We start from the raw sequence: 19,214 nt of genomic DNA, 5'->3' as shown, positions 1-19,214 counted from the left end.
CAGTTGACTTCTAAAATGAATGAATCATAAATGTATGAATATGCACAATTGTGCCAGCCGTGCCCGTGTGGATGGCAAACTTAATTCAAAATGGGTGGATACGTAATAAGTGTTTATTCACACGTTTGTATCCCAACTAAGAGAAAAAACAAATTTCTGTTACAAAACTAAAAAGCATGGACTATACAGTTGGAACACACGTATTTCCAAGTATTCACAAAAAAAATACGAAATATAGGTAACATTGTAGAAAGAATAATTCACCGGGCGTGTTTTAGCATTTAGTGATGCAGAAATTATAAATCCAACGAAACACACATTGTATAACACGCAAGATACCTATAGGCTATAGCCCCAACACAATAAGATATATATAGTATTAAAAAATGCATAAAACTTGAAAATTTTAAATAAAATGAAACAAGATAAGATTGTTTAAACATCTTACATAATGAAACAGATGTGGTACGTTACTTTTTATTCTTATCGGTTTCTCTTGTTGAACGAAAGAATCAACGAATTTCATTCTTTTTCTACAATCTTTCTTGTTTTATCCGTCAAACGACTCGAGAGCTTCTTTTTTCTAAGAATTTTAGGTAGTACATTTTTCGCTTCTACTTTAGACTAAACGTATATGTCTATGGGTAATAGTGTGTATTTTAGGAGTATTCTATTAATATTAATTATATTTTACATGTTTAAGTGCTAATATGTAATTTAAACATTAATATGAACAGTAGAATTAATACGAAAGATATAAACTTTAAATTATTAATGTTATACTTTATGAATGAAACAGTATAGTCAATTATTGAAAAACAGACCACTTATTAATCTCTCATACTATATAGTAGTAGTCCAAACTATCGCTCTCTTCAAAAATGAAAAATCAACCTTGTCAAGTTCTTTTCTGGTCCAACTTTTTTCTTTTCCCAACTTGTTAAGACATTTCAATTTTCGAGCCAAAACCTTTTGTAAATCTTTCTCCACTTTCTGTTGTCCTTGTGAGATATGTTTGTTTTGATAAATGTCGGCCGACAACTACAAAAAACTGTCGTATATTTTTTTGACCAAAAAAACTGCAATTCAAGAAAAATATGATTTTGATTTCCTTATTTTTTTACGGGAAATCCTTTCTTTTTATTTTTACAAATGGGAATCAATTAATTATTATGATTTTCTTCTTTTTTCTTCAGAAGGTATTGTTGGTATAATGTATGGGCTGATTCAAACCGTTGAATCTGGTGTAGCGTTGGAAGCGCTAACGATATCTTTAAGGGTATCCTTAATGTTGTAGTTATTTGAGACCATCATCTCGTAAACTTGTTTGAATCCGAGACCGTAGACCGGTGAATCATCCTCTTTGATCTGATTCATGCAAAACTCTACGAGCTTCTTCTCGAAAATAGACCAGTCGTCACTTTTCTTTGACGTGATAGCGGCTGGAGGAGCAGTGGAAGAAGAAAAAGAAGAGGAAGAAGCTACAGCAGCAGCAGCAGCAGCATCAGTAGATGCAAATGTCTGAGACTCCAACCATCTGAGACCTAACGCTTGACATAATCCTTCTTCAAGCTCTAACTTAAGATTCTTATAACCTGTGATCAAAATCACAAAAAAAATAAAAGAGGTACTCTCTCCATGTCTCTTGGTGATGAGAAATCATAGTTAATACGTACCATTGAGTCTAAGCCAAGCATGCATCATCTCGTGAGCCAAGATATATCCTGTTAGTAACCTAGGAAGTCCATATATGATGAGAATCCCTGTAACCTCGAATCCACTCACTCTTTGAGACTCTGTAACTATGTCTGTTATTAGCTGATTGTCCGGTCCCATCCGTGGCCCTTTTATTATCTGTATATATAGAAGTGGAGCCAAAGTGAAAATCTAGTTAGACATTATTGCTCTTAGTCTCTGAAAGTGTGTATATTGATTGGCCTTACACTTGGGACAATTTGCTCTTCAGACATGCAAAGACCTCTGGTTACGGCTGCACGATGGTAGTCCTGTTTGTATTGACATAAATATGAGAAACAAAGATGAGTTACAAAGTGATGAGGGATGTGTTTTCTAAATATACTCACGATCTTCTCTTCTTCCTCAGCTTTATTAAGCGCTTGTTTCTCGACAAGAAGCAGAGCAAATTCTTTGTCAACCTTCAAGAACAAGCCTTCGAAGAATTCACGGATTTCAAAGTGCAAAGGCTGGACTTCGTTAGTATCCATAACCGCTGATCCCATACACTCTATACATAGCCACCGGAAATCACCAAGCATTACATAGTTCGTTCCCCTAGGCTGCAAATCACAAGTCATAAGCCACAAGGCTTTTTCTTCTCTGTTTATAACTAAACTCGATCAAATATTATATTAGTACCTCTAATCTTTCACAGCTGCAACACTTGGCAGTTCCATCCTCATCATGAATAGGACAGTATTTCTCCTTCCAGAACGGATGCTCACTGAACTTTCTTATACCTTCCGCATTTACAGGAATCTGAAAGAGTTGTATTTCACATTCATTAAGTCATAAATAAACCAATTCTGTTCACTTTACTACAATCTGTAAAACCAAACTAATTAATGAGAATTTATTTACCTTTTGTTGGCAAACATAGCAGTTGCGATTACGGTAGTACTCCTTGTAGCAATCTATGTGAAATTTTCCCTTCTTCAAAATCTAAGGAGTTATATACATCAGAAAACAACAAGACAAAGGAGTTTGCAAGTTGTATGTATGGTTTTAGACCTCGTGCATAACAAATGGTCTGTGGCAATGAAAACAACATAAACATCGAGGATTGACAGATGTTCCATCTCCAATCTCAGATTTGCCATCAATACTGCTACAAGTAAAGTAAAACAATACTTGATTTGAGCCAAAAATCTCTAAATACAAAATTGCGCAGTGGAACACATATATATAGGATATAGCTTTACCTAGGAGGAGGATTCACATCTTCTTCCACTACATCTTTGGAATGATTAATTTGTCCCTTATCTTTAGAAGTAGTCTTTGCAAGCTGATCATCGTCCACTTGTATTCTTTTGCCTTGCTCCTTCGACTCTTCTAATCTTCTCTTTTCTTCCGCCTGCTTAGCTAGCTTCAAACTTTCTTCCTTAACCCTTTCAATCTCAATCTTTTCATCTTCTTCTTGTCTTTTCCGACGTACCATGCGATCTTCTTCTTCATACCGTGAAATTACCAAGGCGGTATTTAAAGGATCCTGGCTTGCCAATTAAAAGTTATACATAGGTAAGCCTAGAAATCAAAATATGGACCAGGACTTTTCAAATTAAAAGACTTGTAATATAAGCAAAGAAAACGAATCTAAAAACCTTAGATGGATCATGTTTGAAGCAGGAGAAGCAACACGACATACTCTTAAATTCACTTCTCCACCGTTCAAAGGGGGAAAAAAGGCCAAAGAAACACCAAATTAAATCTAATTCTTTGCTTTACTCTAAATGGAAACTTCGCCAAAGTTTCAATGAAATGTTTAAGAAATTTCCTGAAATATTAGAGCCAATTTGCTTTTCATGTTTGAATTAATCTCGAGAGGGAGAGACAGAGAGAGATACTAGGGGAGCAGAGAGGAGGGAGAATAGCGCACTAGTGGCCTAGCTTTTCTTATAAGGTTTTATATACAAGGGAAAGAGAAAAGAAAAACTATATTATAAAAATGTTAAATAAAGGCACAACATTTGCAGAGAATGTATAGAGTTTCAGATTTGTCAGGCCGTAGGATAAAATCAAATAGAATGTCAGTCATATCAGTATATTCCTAAAGTACCATATCAGTAGAACACTAAAATACTAAGGTTTCTTATGTAAAAGTAGATTTGCGAAATTTACACAGTTTAAGGCTTAATTTTTTTTCTTTCTAAAAAGTTAAAAATATTTACTTTTGGCTACTCTAATGAATAAATTCTACGGAGGCGACCGTACACAATTATAGAGAAATAATATAATTAACATATTTTTTTGTAAAAATAATTAATTTGTAAAGTTGGAGAAAATATAAATTTTGTAAAGTTGGGTTAAAGTTACTTTTTTGGATTTTTTTTAGGTACCGCGTAGAGAGATTCATCCCATTTCATTTAGATGGTCAAGTGGTCAACGTCAAATAATAATAATATAATATAACAGCTCCCATGTGCTCTCAACATTTGGTAATATATGAAAATGTTTTTGTTTCTTTATATGCTAGTGGCTAGGTGTGATTTTTTCACTTTTAGGCTTACTATAGTATTTTTCTTTTGAGATGATGATGGTTTATATTTTATTTTATTTCGAACATAATCCCTGGATCGGTTTTAGATAATCTTCTATGGTTGAAACCAAAGAAAAATCGATTTATAGTGTAAATGATTTCGGTTGCAAAATTCAATATACAGTATAGAATATTTTGACTATCTGATTTTCAAAAACAAATGATTTGATTGCCAATTTATATGTTTTCGCAAATATTGCCAATGGAATTTATGATTCTTGTTATTAATTTAGTATGATCCTAATTAAAAAAAGGATAAAAAGATGTTACACTTACACCTATTTGAATGGGCCATTCACGTGGTTCTCATAGTCAAAGTCCGAATACTGACCAAAAAGTAACTATCAACGATCAAAGAAAAGATATGAGAGCGTGTGAGGCACGGTTGTATATTCTTGTTTGCCTAGTTTGAATGGCGTTGACCCATTAATTTACCAACCAGCTTTAAGATAATATATCAGCAACAGACTCTATGGGCCTTTAACGATCATTGGGCCCAATAAAAACGAAACTTAGAATAAATGTTGTCAAGTCGAAGTTTTCAGAACACAATCGCGGTAGAGATTGTAGACTCGAGAAATGTCTGTAGAACTAATGGTCCACACATGACCCTTCAACGCCAAACGCAAAACGTTACTACTATTCTTGTTATCATTCTCTTCCTCGTAGCTCTCTTCAACCGCAGCCGCTTCTTTTCGCTTCTCTTCTCTCCACAAACTCTTAACAAGCAGCTCTTTCGTCTCTCTGTCAGGCATCAGATTCGAATCTTTCATGTCTTGGAACACTCTGTAAGCAAGCACTGATCTTTCGCATCTGCAATACGCTTGAACTAGAAGCTTTAACATGTACGGATCAGGTTCAAGACCAATCTGTCTCACCATTGAGAAAAGTCTCTCAACTGTTTGAATCTCTCCCTGCAATGCAAAGTGGTACATTAAACCCGAGAACGTCTGGATATCAGGAGAAACTCCTGTCAACATCATATCTTCTAGCGTTTCTAAAGCCTCTGCGTTTCTCTTGCATTTTGTTAATGTTCTCAAGAGGGATGAGTACAACAGCATGAGGTTGAAATCAGATATCGAACCGCAGAGTGTTCTGTCTTCGTTGAAAACCTTGATGGCTGCTTCCGGTTTCTTTGAAATTCCGTAGAGATCAATGATCAGCCTGATGGTGCTGAATGGTAATTTGATCCCTTCGATTCTCACTTTCGAGATGAGCTTATCGACCAGTTCAACTTGGCCATTGCGTGCTAACATAGCCATCATTCTCTCAATCGTATAGGCGTCGTGGGTGAATCCTGGTTGAATCGCCACCCAGCAGAAGAAACTCCATGCTGTTTCAGGTGCTCTGAAGTTTCTTAGCATCTTGCAGACCAATAGATTTGTCCAAACGAAGTTAGCTTCTTCCAAAGCAGTGACTGCATCAGAGCTCCACTTCTTTAACGAAGTTGCTAAAGCTTTTGGATCCAGCCATGGCTTCAACTTAACTTGAGCTTCATTAACATCATCTTTGTACTCGTCTCCTTCGTCTTCGCTATCGCTGGGATTATCCATAGAATACATAGAAATGTCCTTGATCCTCTCATCCGGCAACATTTCTCTCAAAAACTCCTCTGTTTCATGTTCAAAACCAGCCTCCCTCATGCGTTTCAGGGGCTCAAGCATGCGTCTACTAGGGAACTTCCCATCAGATTTCATCTCAGCAATCAGAGTCTTGACTTCATCAAACCGTTGTGCATCAACAAAGGCTTCAACCAAAACCGAATAATGCTTCAGAGTCCGCGTAATCCTCATCAAAGGCAAGGTCTCAAAAATCTTCATGGCTGCATCAAGATTCCCCAATTTCACAAGATGCTCAATCATAATAGTGAATGTTCTTGAATTAGGAATCCCTCCTTCGTTGATTATCTGATCAAAAGTCTGTACAGCCTCAGAGTCTTTACCTAAAGTCATGTAAACTTGCATCACAATGTTATAAGACTCAGTGCAGCCTTTCTTCTCCTCTCCTGAGCATCTATACTCGTCCCACGTCTTAAGAACCGAGTCGAAATCACCAGCAGTTGCATACAAGTTCAAGAGATTCATAAAGCTGAAATGAACATTCCTGAATTTCCAAGCATTGACAACTCCAATTAGAGAGTTAAGCTCTGAAGATCGCTGAAACTTTGCAAGAACAGTGGCAAAGGCGTGAAGTGTCTCAGTTTCAAAAGAAAAGCGAGGGCTTTTGTGACTAAGAGTTTTGAAGATAGACCAAGCAGAAGACACAGAAGGAGATGAGCGTAAAGCGTTTTTGACGACAAAGGAATCGAGAAGACGGTGGTTTAGAAGAGAAGCTAGTGTCCTGTCTGAGGTTGTTGGGGAGCGGAGGCTAAGACGGATAGAGTCGATGAGGTTTGCTCTGTAAAGGTAGTGCTGGACTTTGTTGGGGAATGGGTCACGGGAAAAGAATCGAATTTGATGGATAATTACGGAGTTAAAAGGCTTGACAGGGTTCGAGAAGATGATAGAAAACATCTGAAATCACAGTGACAATCAAAATGAAAAAAAGAATTAAGAAACCAAATGGTTATGAAGAATCTCGTGGTTGGGACAAATGGTCGAACATGTGGTGTGCTTCAATGAAACGACACAAAAGAGGAATGGACACAGAAAGATTTGACTGTGTAAAACAATTTGACCGGAAAATTAACAAGGGAACCGGGGAAAAAAACTAAAAACACTTGCTTTATTTTAAGCGGGAATGGATACGCCGCAAGAACTGAATCCGAGAGGATAGAACTGCTTAACGCAAGGTCCTCTAAAGGTTCCAACTTTACGGGAAAACGAAGAAGAAACAGTTTACACACAGCAACATAGAAGCAGCAATCCCAAAATAAATAAAAGAACACACCAAAAGAAGGAAACGCCGAAAAAAAGTGATAGCTTGAAAACATGGCTCTGTATATATATGACTATATGTATATGGTATTGGTATGTATGTGTCGACGTGTCTTGTATGGCAATTCATAACTTTGAATCTGGGATCGTCTTTACCTCCGGCGAAGAATCTCCTTGAGGGTTTCCTGGAGGCTGGAGTTTGTCACCATCTCGTTAACTGTCCTGAATCCAAGACCGTAGACCGGTGATTCGTCTGTTTCTATCTGATTCTTGCAAAACTCCACCAGTTTCTTGTCGAAATCAGACCACTCACCTTTCTTTGAGGCACTAGCAGCTGGAGGAGTGCGGGAAGAAGAAGAAGAAGCTGATGCTGCATCTGCAGTAGTATCAGCAGTGGCGTATGTCTGAGACTCCAACCACAGGTGACCTAGCACTTGGCATATTCCTTCTTCCAAAATGTTGTTCAGGTTCATATGTCCTGTAATCAAACCAAAAACGCTTAGAGACCTCTCCCTCACGTTTCTTGGTCATGATCATCATCGTTACAAATGTTGGATATTTGACCAATTACGTACCATTGAGTCTAAGCCAAGCATGCATCATCTCGTGAGCCAAGATATATCCTGTTAGCAATCTGTGTTTGAACTCAGATTTTATTTAGTCTATCGGCGCAGGAGAGTACTTAGAAGGGGGAGATGAGTTGGAAGGAGATGTTACATTACCTAGGAAGTCCATATAGGATGAGAATTGCAGTGACCTTGCACTCATGAACAACCCCTTGAGGTTCCGTATCCATGTCTATAAGCTGCTTGTTCTGACCCGTCCTTGGCTCCTCTGAGACCTGTATATGTGGACCAGTGTTGAAGTCATGCATTCCAATCTAGTATTAGAATCTTAAGGGGGTAAAATATAGCTTCTTACATATGTCATGATCTTCTGTTCAGACATGCAATAAGCTCTGATTAACACCTCATAATGATTGTCCTGCTTGTGTAAAACACTTACGAAACGATTAGTGGAGAGAGAGAGAGATATATATATATGGAAGTTTTAGCTTGGAACTGTACACACAATTTTCTCTTCCTTTTTATTGAGCAGTTCTTTCCGCACCAAAATTAAAGGAAATTCTTTCTCAATCTTCATGTTTAAGCTTTCGAAGAAATCACGCATGTCAAAGTACAAAGGCTGGCATTCATCAGAATCCATAGCGGATTTCCCACATTCTAGGCATAGCCATCGACCATCACTAAGCTTTCCATACTTTGTTCCCCTAGGCTGCAAAGAAAATTAGCCAAGATCATAAGAACTCAAACCAGTGGGATTATCTAGCTAGTTTCCTTCTTTTAAGTTTTAACGATATGGTGGCTGATTATTCATCTCATATCATTCCCCTTTCCCGTGTTTTGTTGTTTGAAAGGTAAACTCACCTCTAACCTTTCGCAACTGCAGCATTTGGGAGTTCCATCAGCTTCATGAACAGGGCAGTATCTTTCCTCCCAAAACGGATGAATATTGTACGTTTTCATCTGAAAGAATACAGTTACAGTTACATTCATCGACACCGTGACAACTTACTACTGAGAATCCTAAAATGGTATACCTTCTTCTCTTTGCAGACATAGCAGTACCGTTCATAGCAGGATTTGTGAAACTTGCCTCTTGAGTTTGAAACCTAAGAGAGTTATCAAGAATTTAGGTTTTGGATCAAACAAAAAAAAAATAACATGTCAAGGAGTAAATTAATATACCAAACAATTGTCAAAAGAAGAACATTTCCGTACATGGTTCTCGAGCTCATGAATAGCAATTGGTTTGTCACAAGAACGACAGCAGAAGCATCCAGGATGCCAAAGAACACCCAAAATATTCACAGATTCTTCATGTTTAACCGCAGAGTTGCAACCACCACACATGCTACAAGTCAAAAGATACTTTAACCAAGTGTGGGCATACTTAAGAATTGAGATAAAGAATGCAAGAAAATTAGCAATAGACGCATAAGCTTACCTAAGAGGAGGATTCACCTCTGGAAGCTTTTCATTTTCTTCTATCTCATCTCTGCATTCGACCTCGTCATCTATCAAGGGTTTCAAATGAAAAGTGGGACCAAAACTTGTGAACTCAAACCGAGAAGTCACCAAAATCTTGTAATCAGGTAGCTGAATCAGAAACTTTTGTAGCAAGGACTCTTCCTCAGCCCAAACATCATCTAAAACCAACAATATAGACCCATTTCGTCCAAGTTGCTTCAGCAGTTGTTGAATGTAGAGCATTGCATCTAAGTCATTCTCATATTCATTTGCTTTACAACCAATGTGCTCGAGTAACTTGTGTCCGATGAGCCTCACGTTAGGGAATTTTGACACAGAGATAAAGAAGATCTGCTTGAATTTTTCTGCCAAAAGTAGACGACATGAGAAACATGCTCTTATTCCAATAAAAAAAGGGGAAACCAAGATTTTGGGTATACGGTAATACCCTTAACATCTGCATCATGGCAAAGCTTTGTAACCAACGTGGTCTTCCCGAGGGCATAAGGAGCAGAGACCACGACGGTAACCACTCCGTCTTCAAAAAGCATCTTCTTTAACTCCATTAATGGCCTCTTCAACCAAAATTTAGTAACTACTTCGGGCTGAGCCACTAGACAAAGCTTGGAAAATTCATTCCCAATATCACTCAGTAGGTCGGCTTTCGTACTCACGCTTGCCATGCCCATGGAACGCATATATTGCAACTGGTTCCTATGCTGAATAAGCTGTAACTCAATCTGACAGAACTTGAGAAAATCCTGATTGATTGCTTTTATTTCTCTGGTATATAAAGCTTTCTTGGCGATACTGTACCACTGGATGCGTGAACACTTATGAACCATTTCCCCAGCTCGTTCCATCGTTTCGGTCAGAACCTTTAGCTCACTCGTACCTCGGTTCGATCCTTGTTGCATCATGTCGATCTCGTTGAAAATCGGAACCAATCTCTCCATCGTCGAAGCGAGATCCTGGGATAATGGTTTAAAGTCCTTCACTTTCTTGGCCTCTTCAATTACCAGTTTAAATATCTCAGAAAGTGGAGCTCCCAAAGCAGCACCTCCAACCAAAGAAGCGACATCCGAGATCGGCATGGTATTGTTTTTCCTTCTTCAAGAGCTCTCACAAATTGAGCGAGAGAGAAACTAGAACCGAAATGGTCAACTGATTGTCGATAGTAAAACGCGTGTAAAACAAAAAAGAACAACGTACGTACGTACCACTGCCTCTCCGTGGGGCCTGTATTTGTTTACTACTTTACTTGTAGAAAATACCTTCGTTCTTGCCTTGGCAATTGCGTAAAAAGGGAAACAAAAATAATTAACACCCAGATAATAAATGATTTTGCAACAGGATATATCATTTTATTAGAGTAATTTAATATGTAGTTCATGGTGGTCTCTAAAATGTTGAACAAAAATGCATAAAACTATTTCCCTGGGGAATGATTTATAACGGACCTGTAACGAATAATTAGCAACGCAAGAAATAGTTTCACTAAGGAGTTTAATCCGAACGAAGATACATTTGCTGAACGCAGAATCCTCCAAAGGTTTCCAACTTTACGGGATTAAGATGAAAAAGGGTTTACACACAACAAAAACAAAGAAGCAGCATTCCCAAAATCAAAAACACACCAAAGAAGGAAACGCCGGACAAGAAAAAAAGGGTACTTGGTGATAGCTTGAAAACATTGTTCTGAATCTATATATATATATATATATATATATATATGTGTATATGGTATGTATGTATGTGTCGACGTGTCTTGTATGGCAAATTCAAAACTTTGAATCTGGGATCGTCTTTACCTCTGGCGAAGAATCTCTTTCAGGGTTTCCTGGAGGCTGGAGTTTGTCACCATCTCGTTAACTGTCCTGAATCCAAGACCGTAGACCGGTGAATCGTCTGTTTCTATCTGATTCTTGCAAAACTCCACCAGTTTCTTGTCGAAATCAGACCACTCACCTTTCTTTGACGCACTAGCAGCTGGAGGAGTGCGGGAAGAAGAAGAAGCTGATGATGATGCATCTGCAGTAGCATCAGCAGTGGCGTATGTCTGAGAATCCAACCACAGGTGACCTAGAACTTGGCATATTCCTTCTTCCAAAATGTTGTTCAGGTTCCTATGTCCTGTAATCAAATCAAACCAAAAACGCTTAGAGACCTCTCCCTCACAATTCTTGGTCATGATCATCATCGTTACAAATGTTGGATATTTGACCATTTACGTACCATTGAGTCTAAGATAAGCATGCATCATCTCGTGAGCCAAAATATATCCTGTTAGTAACCTGTGTTTCAACATAGATTGATTTTGAGCCAAGAGAGTACTCAGTTGGGAGATGAGGTGGAAGAGATGTAAAAGTACCTAGGAAGTCCATATAGGATGAGAATTGCAGTGACCTCGCACTCACGAGTTACCTTTTGAGATTCTGTAGCCATGCCTACTAGCTTGTTGTTTGGCCCCCTGACTGGCCTTTGGGAGACCTGTATATGTGGACCAGACCAGAGTTACAGTCATGAATCTAATCTGGTTTTAGTCTGAAGTAAGTGTTACCCAAGATAAAGTCTTACACTATCGACAATCTGCTCTTCAGATAGGCAAATACCTCTGGTTACCACCTCATACTGATAGTCCTGCTTGTGTAAATTTTTTATAAAACATATGAGTGAGAGAGAGAGAGAAAGATGGAAGTTTCAAATAACTAATGTACTCACAATTTTCTCTTCCTTCTCAGCTTTATTCAGCGCTTGTTTTTCCACCAAAAGAAAAGGAAATTCTTTCTCAATCTTCATGTTTAAGCCTTCGAAGAAATCACGCATGTCAAAGTGCAAAGGCTGGCATTCATCAGAATCCATAACGGCAGAATTCATACATTCGAGGCATAGCCATCGACCATCAGCAAGCATTACATAGTTTGATTCCCTAGGCTGCAAAGAAAATTTGCCAAGATCCTAAGAAACTTAAACCCGAAGATTATGGTTTCCTTCTCTTATTCAATATGGTGGTTGATTCTGGATCTCATATCATTCCCCGTTGCCGTGTTTTGTTGTTTGAAAGGTAAACTCACCTCTAACCTTTCGCAACTGCAGCATTTGGGAGTTCCATCAGCTTCATGAACAGGGCAGTATCTTTCCTCCCAAAACGGATGATTATTGTACGTTTTCATCTGAAAGAATACAGTTACAGTTACATTCATCGACACCATGACAAATTACTACTGAGAATCCTAAAATGGTATACCTTCTTCTCTTTGCAGACATAGCAGTACCGTTCATAGCACGATTTGTGAAACTTGCCTCTTGAGTTTGAAACCTAAGATAGTTATCAAGAATTTAGGTTTTGCATCAAACAAAAAAAACAAAACGAACATGTCAAGGAGTATATTAATATACCAAAAAAAAACAGTTCCATACATGGTTTTCGATATCGTGGATAGCAATTGGTTTGTGACAAGCACGACAACAGAAACATCCAGGATGCCAAAGAACACCCAAGATATTCACAGATCCTCCATGTTCAACCGCAAAGTTGCAACCACCACACAAGCTACAAGTCAAAAGATTCTTTAACCAGGTGTGGACATACTTAAGAGTTGAGATAATGAATACAAGAAAATTAGCAATAAACGCATAAGCTTACCTAGGAGGAGGATTCAACTCTAGGAGCATTCCATCTCCTTCCACCTCATCTTTTGATTGCTTTATTTGACCCTTCCCCTTCAAACTCTCTTCAACAGCCTTTGCAAGCTGCTCATCTTCATCCACAGGAGCTCTAGTGGAAATGTTGTTATTTTCTTCAAGTCGAGGAGGAGACTCTACCATGTTTAGACTCTCCTGAACAATCAAAGCAAGCTGCTCATCCTTCTTCACTTGTTCATCTTCAAATTGCTTTCCTTTACCTTTGTTCTTCAAACTCTCCTTAACAGCCTTAGCAAACTGCTCATCTACATCCAACGGAGCTCTACGAGATATACTTTTATATTCTTCAAGTCGAATAGGATACTCTTCCATGTTCAGACTCTCCTGAACAATCAGAGCAAGCTGTTCATCCTTGTTCACTTGTTCTTCAAACATTTTTCTTCTGTTGTTCTCCTTTAAACTCTCCTCTAAAGTCCTAGCAAGCAGCTCGTCTTCTTCGTCTTCCAATGCAGTTTTCTTATTGATCAGCCTTTCTCTTTCCTCGTGTTGAAGAACATTTGCTATCTGCGCATCGTTTTCTAACTCTCTGGTGCGCCTTCTTTCCTCCTCCTCCTCTTGACGAGAAAATTCTTGAATGGCCAAATCAAGCTGTTCAGCTTCATGAGTGGCCAAATCAAGCTTTTCAGCTTCATGAGTGGCCAAAGAACGCTGTTTAGCTTTCTGAATGTCAGCTTCATGCTGTGAAACTTCTATGACGTGAATAGTTTCTGCTTCAAAACGATCCTACATGTTTTCAGACCCCAAAAGTTAAAGTCTAGAAAGGGAAAAAGACAAACTTGGAACCAAACTTTGCTGAGACAAAAGAAACAACCAAACATATCATATTTACCTCAGAAGTGGAGGGCTTGAAGCAGCAGGGGACGCACCACATCTTCGAAAACCAACCTTTTCACCGATCAGACCAACCTTTTCCCTGCAAACGAATCAATCATTGAGAACCCAAGGATCGGGAGAACATTAAAAGATTTCACTTTTCCAAGCCAAACATCTCAATTTACATCAGAAAGGCAAAATGCTTGAACTATAATCAAATAAACGAAAACTAGGTTAAGAAAGTTCACAGCATAGTTAGGAAACATGTTGACGATCATCTCAGCAAACTAAGACATCGACATTAGATAAAGAACAAGACAGACACAAAGACAACAACAACAACCTGATACAGGTATGAAACACAGCTTAGTATGAAACAAAAGAAAGAAGAATCTATGTCTACAGAAGATTGAAAATATCTGAAACGGGACATGATCTAACCTTGGACGAATTTGAGCTGAAAGTAGAATGCAGAGACTATAATGATAAAAAGTGTTCACATGTGTTTTTCTAAAATTCCCCAATTTTTGTGCAGACACGGTTCTGAACGACGACACATTAATGATGGATGAACCTTTTACAAAGGATTATTCTTTTTCCGAGCCGTCAAAGTTAATAACTAACGACTCGACCGAAATTGAGATAATTATTAAAAAAAGTCAACACTTACCCAAACCCTTCATCGTCAGATGAATAGTAATCAGAGGCCATGTCTTTTTGGGTCTCGTTGTAGCCCAAACCGGTTTCCGATTCTTTTCCTCAAGTGGAAAGTTCGCGAGGTCTTCCACGAGAATTTCGAGAAGTTTCGAAAGACCATTGAGCAGCTACTGTGTTGAATTGGTCTTTTTGAGAGAAGAAAAGAAAAAGAAAGTAGTAGAATGCAAGGCGTGTGGAGAAGAAAGAGAAACACACACACACACTTACTTTTTGTGGTCCAAAGCGAAAGACCAGCTGTTTTTTTGCACACGTGCCGCAAGCACATTTCTTGGTGGCAGTTTCGTAATTGTTTACCCTTTCGAGACGATTTTAATTAGTTATTTCCCTCCCTCTTGAAACGTTGCCGTTTCAGCTCCTTAATGCGAAATACTGTATCCAATCAAATAGTACTAGTTTTCTTGTCAACAACATCCAATAAGAATCATGATAAATAAATAAAAGAAAATATTTATAGCATTTAGCCACTTACTAACTATCATTCATTAAAAAAATATAAGAAAGTTTCAAAATATGATATAAGTAAAAGGGTTAATTTTGTGAAAATGACAATGCAACTACTGGAAATTAAATTAAGAAAGTGTGAAACATAGTTTTTCGATATTGAAACTTATGTAGCAGCACACATGCAATGTCTTAATTTGTCATAATTGTACTATGAAATGATATTGTGCTGAAAATAGAAAGTTATATAATTGGACGTGCTCATGTCTATTTTTCTGTTATAGTTGTATTTTGGATCCAGAAAGAAAAACCAGACATAAGTGTGCGTTTGTATATATATGTTCTAGAGAGGTATGTTTCGATTTGTCCTATATTAGGTGCTTCAAAGATTTGAATCTGGTTTCGTCCAGTGTTGAATACTTTTCAGGATTTTATGGAGGCTGGAGTCTGAGACCATCTGGTTAACTTTCCTGAATCCAACACCGTAGACCGGTGAATCGTCTGTTTCTATCTGATCCTTGCAAAATTCCACCAGTTTCTTCTCGTAATCAGATTGAGCACCTTTCTTTGATGCATTAGCAGCTGGAGTCCTCGAAGAAGAAGAAGCTGATGATGCAGCTGCAGAACTGGAGTATGTCTGTGACTCCAACCACATGTGGCCTAGCACTTGGCATATTCCTTCTTCCAGCTCTAACTTAAGATTCCTATAACCTGTGATCAAACCAAATAGCACTTTTAGTTGAGAGCTCTCTCCATATTGATTGGCAAATACAAATTGGGTACTAGTAGTACCATTGAGTCTAAGCCAAGCATGCATCATCTCATGAGCCAAGATATATCCAGTTAGTAACCTGTGTCCGAAAAGAGATTTGATTTAGTCTATTTGCGTGAGATTACTTAGAAGGATGAGATGAGCTTAAAAAAGATTATTGTACCTAGGAAGTCCATATAGGATGAGAATTGCAGTGACCTCACATCCACCAACAACCTTTTGAGGTTCTGTACCCAAGCTTACTAGCTCGCCGTTTGGCCCCATGGTTGGCTTTTTAAAGACCTGTATATGTGGACCAGAGCAGAGTTAAAGTCATGAATCCAATCTAGTTTTAGTCTCAAGTAAGTGTTACCCCCTATAAGCTCTTACACTATTGACAATCTGCCCTTCAGACAGGCAAATACCTCTGGTTACAACCCCATGCTGATTGTCCTGCTTGTTTTGAAACTCACAAAACATATGAGTGAAAGAGAAATAGAGAGATAAGGAATTTTCAGTTCAAAAAATGTACTCACGATCTTTTCTTGCGCCTCAGCTTTTTTCAGCGCTTCTTTCTCCACCAAAAGAAGAGGGAATTCTTTCTCAACCTTCATGTTTAAGCTTCCGAAGAATTCACGGATTTCAAAGTGCAATGGTTGGCACTCATAAGTATCCATAACCGCGCATTCCATACATTTTACGCATAGCCACCGATTGTCAGCAAGCATTACATACTTCGTTCCCCAGGGCTGCAAACAAAAAAAAATCATGAGAAAGCTTTACTTCTTCTTTTGAAATGGCGGTTGATTCTTTATCTCATGCTCATTTGCCAATATTCATATTGAAGTGAAAGTAAACCCACCTCTAATCTTTCACAACTGCAACACTTGGGAGTTCCATCAACTTCATGAAAAGGGCAGTACTTTTCCTTCCAGAAGGGATGTTCTTTATACTTTCTACCAGGAAACTGAATACAATTACATTAAGATCCATCATCGCCAGGAAAAGTACAACAGATTATACATAAGTCGTAAACTGTTATAAGATACCAATTATTTAACTTTCAACTCATAGACCCCAATGGGAAGTTACCTTCTTTTTGCAGACATGGCAGTTTGGGTGACTACGCTCGTAGCAGGTTATATGACACCTCCCTTTTGTGTTTGAAAACTAAGTAGCCCTCAGGAGTTAGATGTTGCATCAGAAAACATAATGAGCAACTCAATTAGTATATTAAAGTACCAATCACTATAAAAAAGGAAGCTTTCATATACGGTTCTAAACCTCGTGCATAGCGATTGGTTTGTCGCAATAACGACAACAGAAACATTCAGGATGCCAATTAACACCCAAGGCATGAACAGATCTTCCATATTCAATCGCAGATTTGCAACCATCACATATGCTACAAGTGAAATAATCTTAACCAGGTCAGGACATTTCTATCTTGTAATAAAGCATGCAAGGAAACCGCCAAAGTAATAGACAAACACTTACCTATGAGGATGGTTAACGTTGAGATCTACCCTTGGAAGATTTCCATCTTCTTCCACTGGATCTTTGAAATGCTCTATTTGGCCTTTACCCTTCGCGCTTTCCCAAATAACCTTCTGAAGCTGCGCATCTTCATTCAGCGGAGGTATTGTTGAAATGTTTTTATCTTCTTCAAGTTGAGCAGAAAGCTCCACCATGTATAGACTCTCCTGAACCATCAGAGCTTGCTGTTCATCATTTTCCACTTGATCATCTTCAAATTGCTTACTTTTGCCTTTCTCCTTCAAACTCTCCTCAACAATCTTAGAAAGCTGCTGATCTTCTTCGTCCACAACTGATTTATCAAGCTCAGTTTCTTCCACATATTGCAAACCACGCGCTATCTGATCATCCTCCTCTCGCTGACGACAACGAGAAGTTTCTTGCGGGTTGAAGCTATCTTGAATAGCCCATTCTATCTGATCAGCTTCTGATCTTCTCTGACGTAAGATGACATCTTCATACAGAGAAATACCTGTAACGATATTTGTTTCTTCTTCAAAACGATCCTGCAAGTTTCAGAGGTCAAAAGTTAAGCAATCTTCACGAAACCAAGAGAGAGCCAAATAAATTGAATTACCTCAGAGGGATCATGTTTAGTGGAAGGTTTAAAGCAGGACAAACACCACATTCTCTGAAACCAAAGGATTAGAAGAAAAACAAAAATTAACTTAACAAGCCAAGCATTTACACAAAGTTAAATCTAAACTTAGAAATTTTTACAGCACCAAGCAGAAGAAGCAAAACTTGTCATCTTGTATACTTAAAAGAATCAAATTGGTAAAATTTTCCACTAGGGTTTTCTAGAATTCCCCAAATTAGAGGCTGACCTGTTGTGAAATTTGTTATGAGAATTAAAATTCGAAGCTTTTTACTTTGGGGAATTATGTAAAGCTCTCCACTTTCACAATTAACGACGCGGAGAGATAAAAAGGATCAAGTGAAAGTAAGAATTAAAGAAGATAAATGCTGACCTAAATCGTCGTGTGAATGAATACGCTGATGATGACTCAAAAGGTTCAAATGCCATGTCTTTGGGGGGTTTCCACAACTGGAGAATGGGAGTGAGCAAATGAGGAAAGATTTGAGAAAGAGGAGTAAACGCAGGCACATGGACAAGAAAGTCAATTAAAAAAACACTTGTGGTCCAGCTGGTTTTGCCACGTGACGTATATCTTAATTAAAGTCAATTAACAATAATTTTGGTTTACAGAAGTTACAAGTGAACCTTTTTCAATCTTGCTGATTTGTGCTGCAAAGATTGATTTTGCTTCTCTATAATTGAACTGTATTATTTTTGATTCAAGATCAGAAGGGCATGAAGAGTTTGATGATTCTCAGGTTACTCTTCTTTGGTTTTGAAGTATACTACTACTTCCTGATTTTTCTAGCAGAATGTAACTGGTTTAGTTCACAGGAAAGTCTTGCACAATCTTCTATTATAAAAGAAGCAAAACATAAGGACATATGGAACCTCTTTATAGAAGCTCAAAAAAGTAAAGAAATTTGGTTGAGGTTGGTTTCGGTTTCATATGTGAAAGTTAACTCACCCGAATGTATTGTTGTGTATTTTAGATATCCTTATCTTAAACAAGCAACGGTTAGCTGCAGTTGAGGAGTTAGAGAAGCTAAAGAATGAGAAAGATGAATTGCTAGTAGAGAGGATTAACCAATTGGAGGCAGAAAGTCAGATTGTAATCAATAAAGTTTTCATTTTTCGGCTACTCTCTAGTTTTGATGAAAGAAGACAGTGTTGTGGTTAGTATACTTTTGAGGATCGAATCATCAACTCCATCTCTGTTTTTTTATGATCGGATCATGCAATGAGTGAATTCTTCACTTTACTTAAAGTCATCAGATTCTCTCACGTAACAAACAAAGAAAACAAACCCATGAAAAGCCATCCAAGGAAAAAAGGAAATCTCATGTGACCGTTATTTTTTTTTGGGGTCAAATCTTATGTGACCGTTAATTGTGATTACCAATTTCCTTTTTTCTTTTGAACCTCTTTCCTTATAAATAAAAACTAGGTCTCTTAATTACGCAGTCTCAACAACGCTTCTTCTAATTCTTCC

General features: G+C 38.0%; 5 protein-coding genes and 1 long non-coding RNA gene across 17 annotated transcripts; 1 reads left to right on the top strand and 5 right to left on the bottom strand.

Moving 5' to 3' along the window:
* Positions 1-958: 958 nt before the first annotated feature.
* Positions 959-3,642, bottom strand: DAR3 (DA1-related protein 3). 7 transcript variants are annotated; one of them, NM_001345792.1, is made up of 9 exons: positions 3,339-3,642; positions 2,940-3,226; positions 2,749-2,842; positions 2,599-2,679; positions 2,377-2,496; positions 2,085-2,297; positions 1,944-2,006; positions 1,677-1,854; positions 959-1,595 (listed from the first exon to the last, which is right to left on the bottom strand). In NM_001345792.1, the coding sequence occupies exons 1-9, from the start codon at positions 3,378-3,380 to the stop codon at positions 1,228-1,230; spliced, it is 1,446 nt and encodes a 481-aa protein (NP_001331698.1). In that variant the 5' UTR covers positions 3,381-3,642; the 3' UTR covers positions 959-1,227. The 7 variants fall into 7 exon arrangements, with proteins under 7 accessions (NP_001331698.1, NP_001331695.1, NP_201465.2 ...); NM_126062.2 differs by having other exon boundaries at positions 1,044-1,595; positions 3,339-3,364; NM_001345793.1 differs by having other exon boundaries at positions 1,056-1,595; positions 2,749-2,845; positions 3,339-3,612.
* A 1,048-nt stretch (positions 3,643-4,690) lies between these two features.
* On the bottom strand, positions 4,691-6,786 carry AT5G66631 (Tetratricopeptide repeat (TPR)-like superfamily protein; the record flags this gene model as incomplete). Its single annotated transcript, NM_001126041.2, has 1 exon — positions 4,691-6,786. One exon carries the CDS (start codon positions 6,784-6,786, stop codon positions 4,801-4,803), a length of 1,986 nt encoding a protein of 661 aa, NP_001119513.1. The 3' UTR covers positions 4,691-4,800.
* Positions 6,787-7,070: 284 nt separating this feature from the next.
* Positions 7,071-10,345, bottom strand: DAR5 (DA1-related protein 5). Its single transcript, NM_126061.3, has 10 exons — positions 9,628-10,345; positions 9,157-9,544; positions 8,931-9,063; positions 8,750-8,821; positions 8,577-8,675; positions 8,221-8,424; positions 8,071-8,133; positions 7,872-7,990; positions 7,725-7,783; positions 7,071-7,627 (listed from the first exon to the last, which is right to left on the bottom strand). The coding sequence occupies exons 1-10, from the start codon at positions 10,271-10,273 to the stop codon at positions 7,302-7,304; spliced, it is 2,109 nt and encodes a 702-aa protein (NP_201464.2). The 5' UTR covers positions 10,274-10,345; the 3' UTR covers positions 7,071-7,301.
* A 317-nt stretch (positions 10,346-10,662) lies between these two features.
* On the bottom strand, positions 10,663-14,582 carry DAR6 (DA1-related protein 6; the record flags this gene model as incomplete). Of its 4 annotated transcripts, none has more annotated exons than NM_001345789.1 (11): positions 10,663-11,312; positions 11,415-11,473; positions 11,551-11,669; positions 11,757-11,819; positions 11,901-12,113; positions 12,254-12,352; positions 12,427-12,498; positions 12,600-12,732; positions 12,826-13,607; positions 13,714-13,797; positions 14,368-14,420. In NM_001345789.1, 10 exons carry the CDS (start codon positions 13,753-13,755, stop codon positions 10,987-10,989), a joined length of 1,908 nt encoding a protein of 635 aa, NP_001330144.1. The 4 variants fall into 4 exon arrangements, with proteins under 4 accessions (NP_001330144.1, NP_001330143.1, NP_001330142.1 ...); NM_001345790.1 differs by lacking the exon at positions 14,368-14,420 and adding an exon at positions 14,139-14,319; NM_001345788.1 differs by having other exon boundaries at positions 10,914-11,312; positions 11,604-11,669; positions 14,368-14,582.
* On the top strand, positions 14,410-14,775 carry AT5G09645. Its single transcript, NR_143227.1, has one exon. It is a non-coding gene; the product is annotated as an other RNA (long non-coding RNA).
* A 241-nt stretch (positions 14,776-15,016) lies between these two features.
* DAR7 (DA1-related protein 7) lies at positions 15,017-18,259 on the bottom strand. Of its 3 annotated transcripts, NM_126059.5 has the most exons (11): positions 18,114-18,259; positions 17,720-17,773; positions 17,104-17,648; positions 16,891-17,011; positions 16,699-16,776; positions 16,469-16,573; positions 16,143-16,355; positions 15,997-16,059; positions 15,791-15,909; positions 15,648-15,706; positions 15,017-15,566 (listed from the first exon to the last, which is right to left on the bottom strand). In NM_126059.5, exons 2-11 carry the CDS (start codon positions 17,768-17,770, stop codon positions 15,238-15,240), a joined length of 1,683 nt encoding a protein of 560 aa, NP_201462.2. In that variant the 5' UTR covers positions 17,771-17,773; positions 18,114-18,259; the 3' UTR covers positions 15,017-15,237. The 3 variants fall into 3 exon arrangements, with proteins under 3 accessions (NP_201462.2, NP_001331414.1, NP_001190637.1); NM_001345787.1 differs by having other exon boundaries at positions 15,076-15,566; positions 17,104-17,773; positions 18,114-18,213; NM_001203708.1 differs by having other exon boundaries at positions 15,211-15,706; positions 18,114-18,219.
* Positions 18,260-19,214: the final 955 nt, after the last annotated feature.

Source organism: Arabidopsis thaliana, chromosome 5 (assembly GCF_000001735.4).
Source record: "Arabidopsis thaliana chromosome 5, partial sequence".
NCBI classification, from domain to species: Eukaryota; Viridiplantae; Streptophyta; class Magnoliopsida; order Brassicales; family Brassicaceae; genus Arabidopsis; species Arabidopsis thaliana.
The sequence above is the reverse complement of the archived record's forward strand: the minus strand, read 5'-3'. Positions and strand labels throughout refer to the sequence as shown.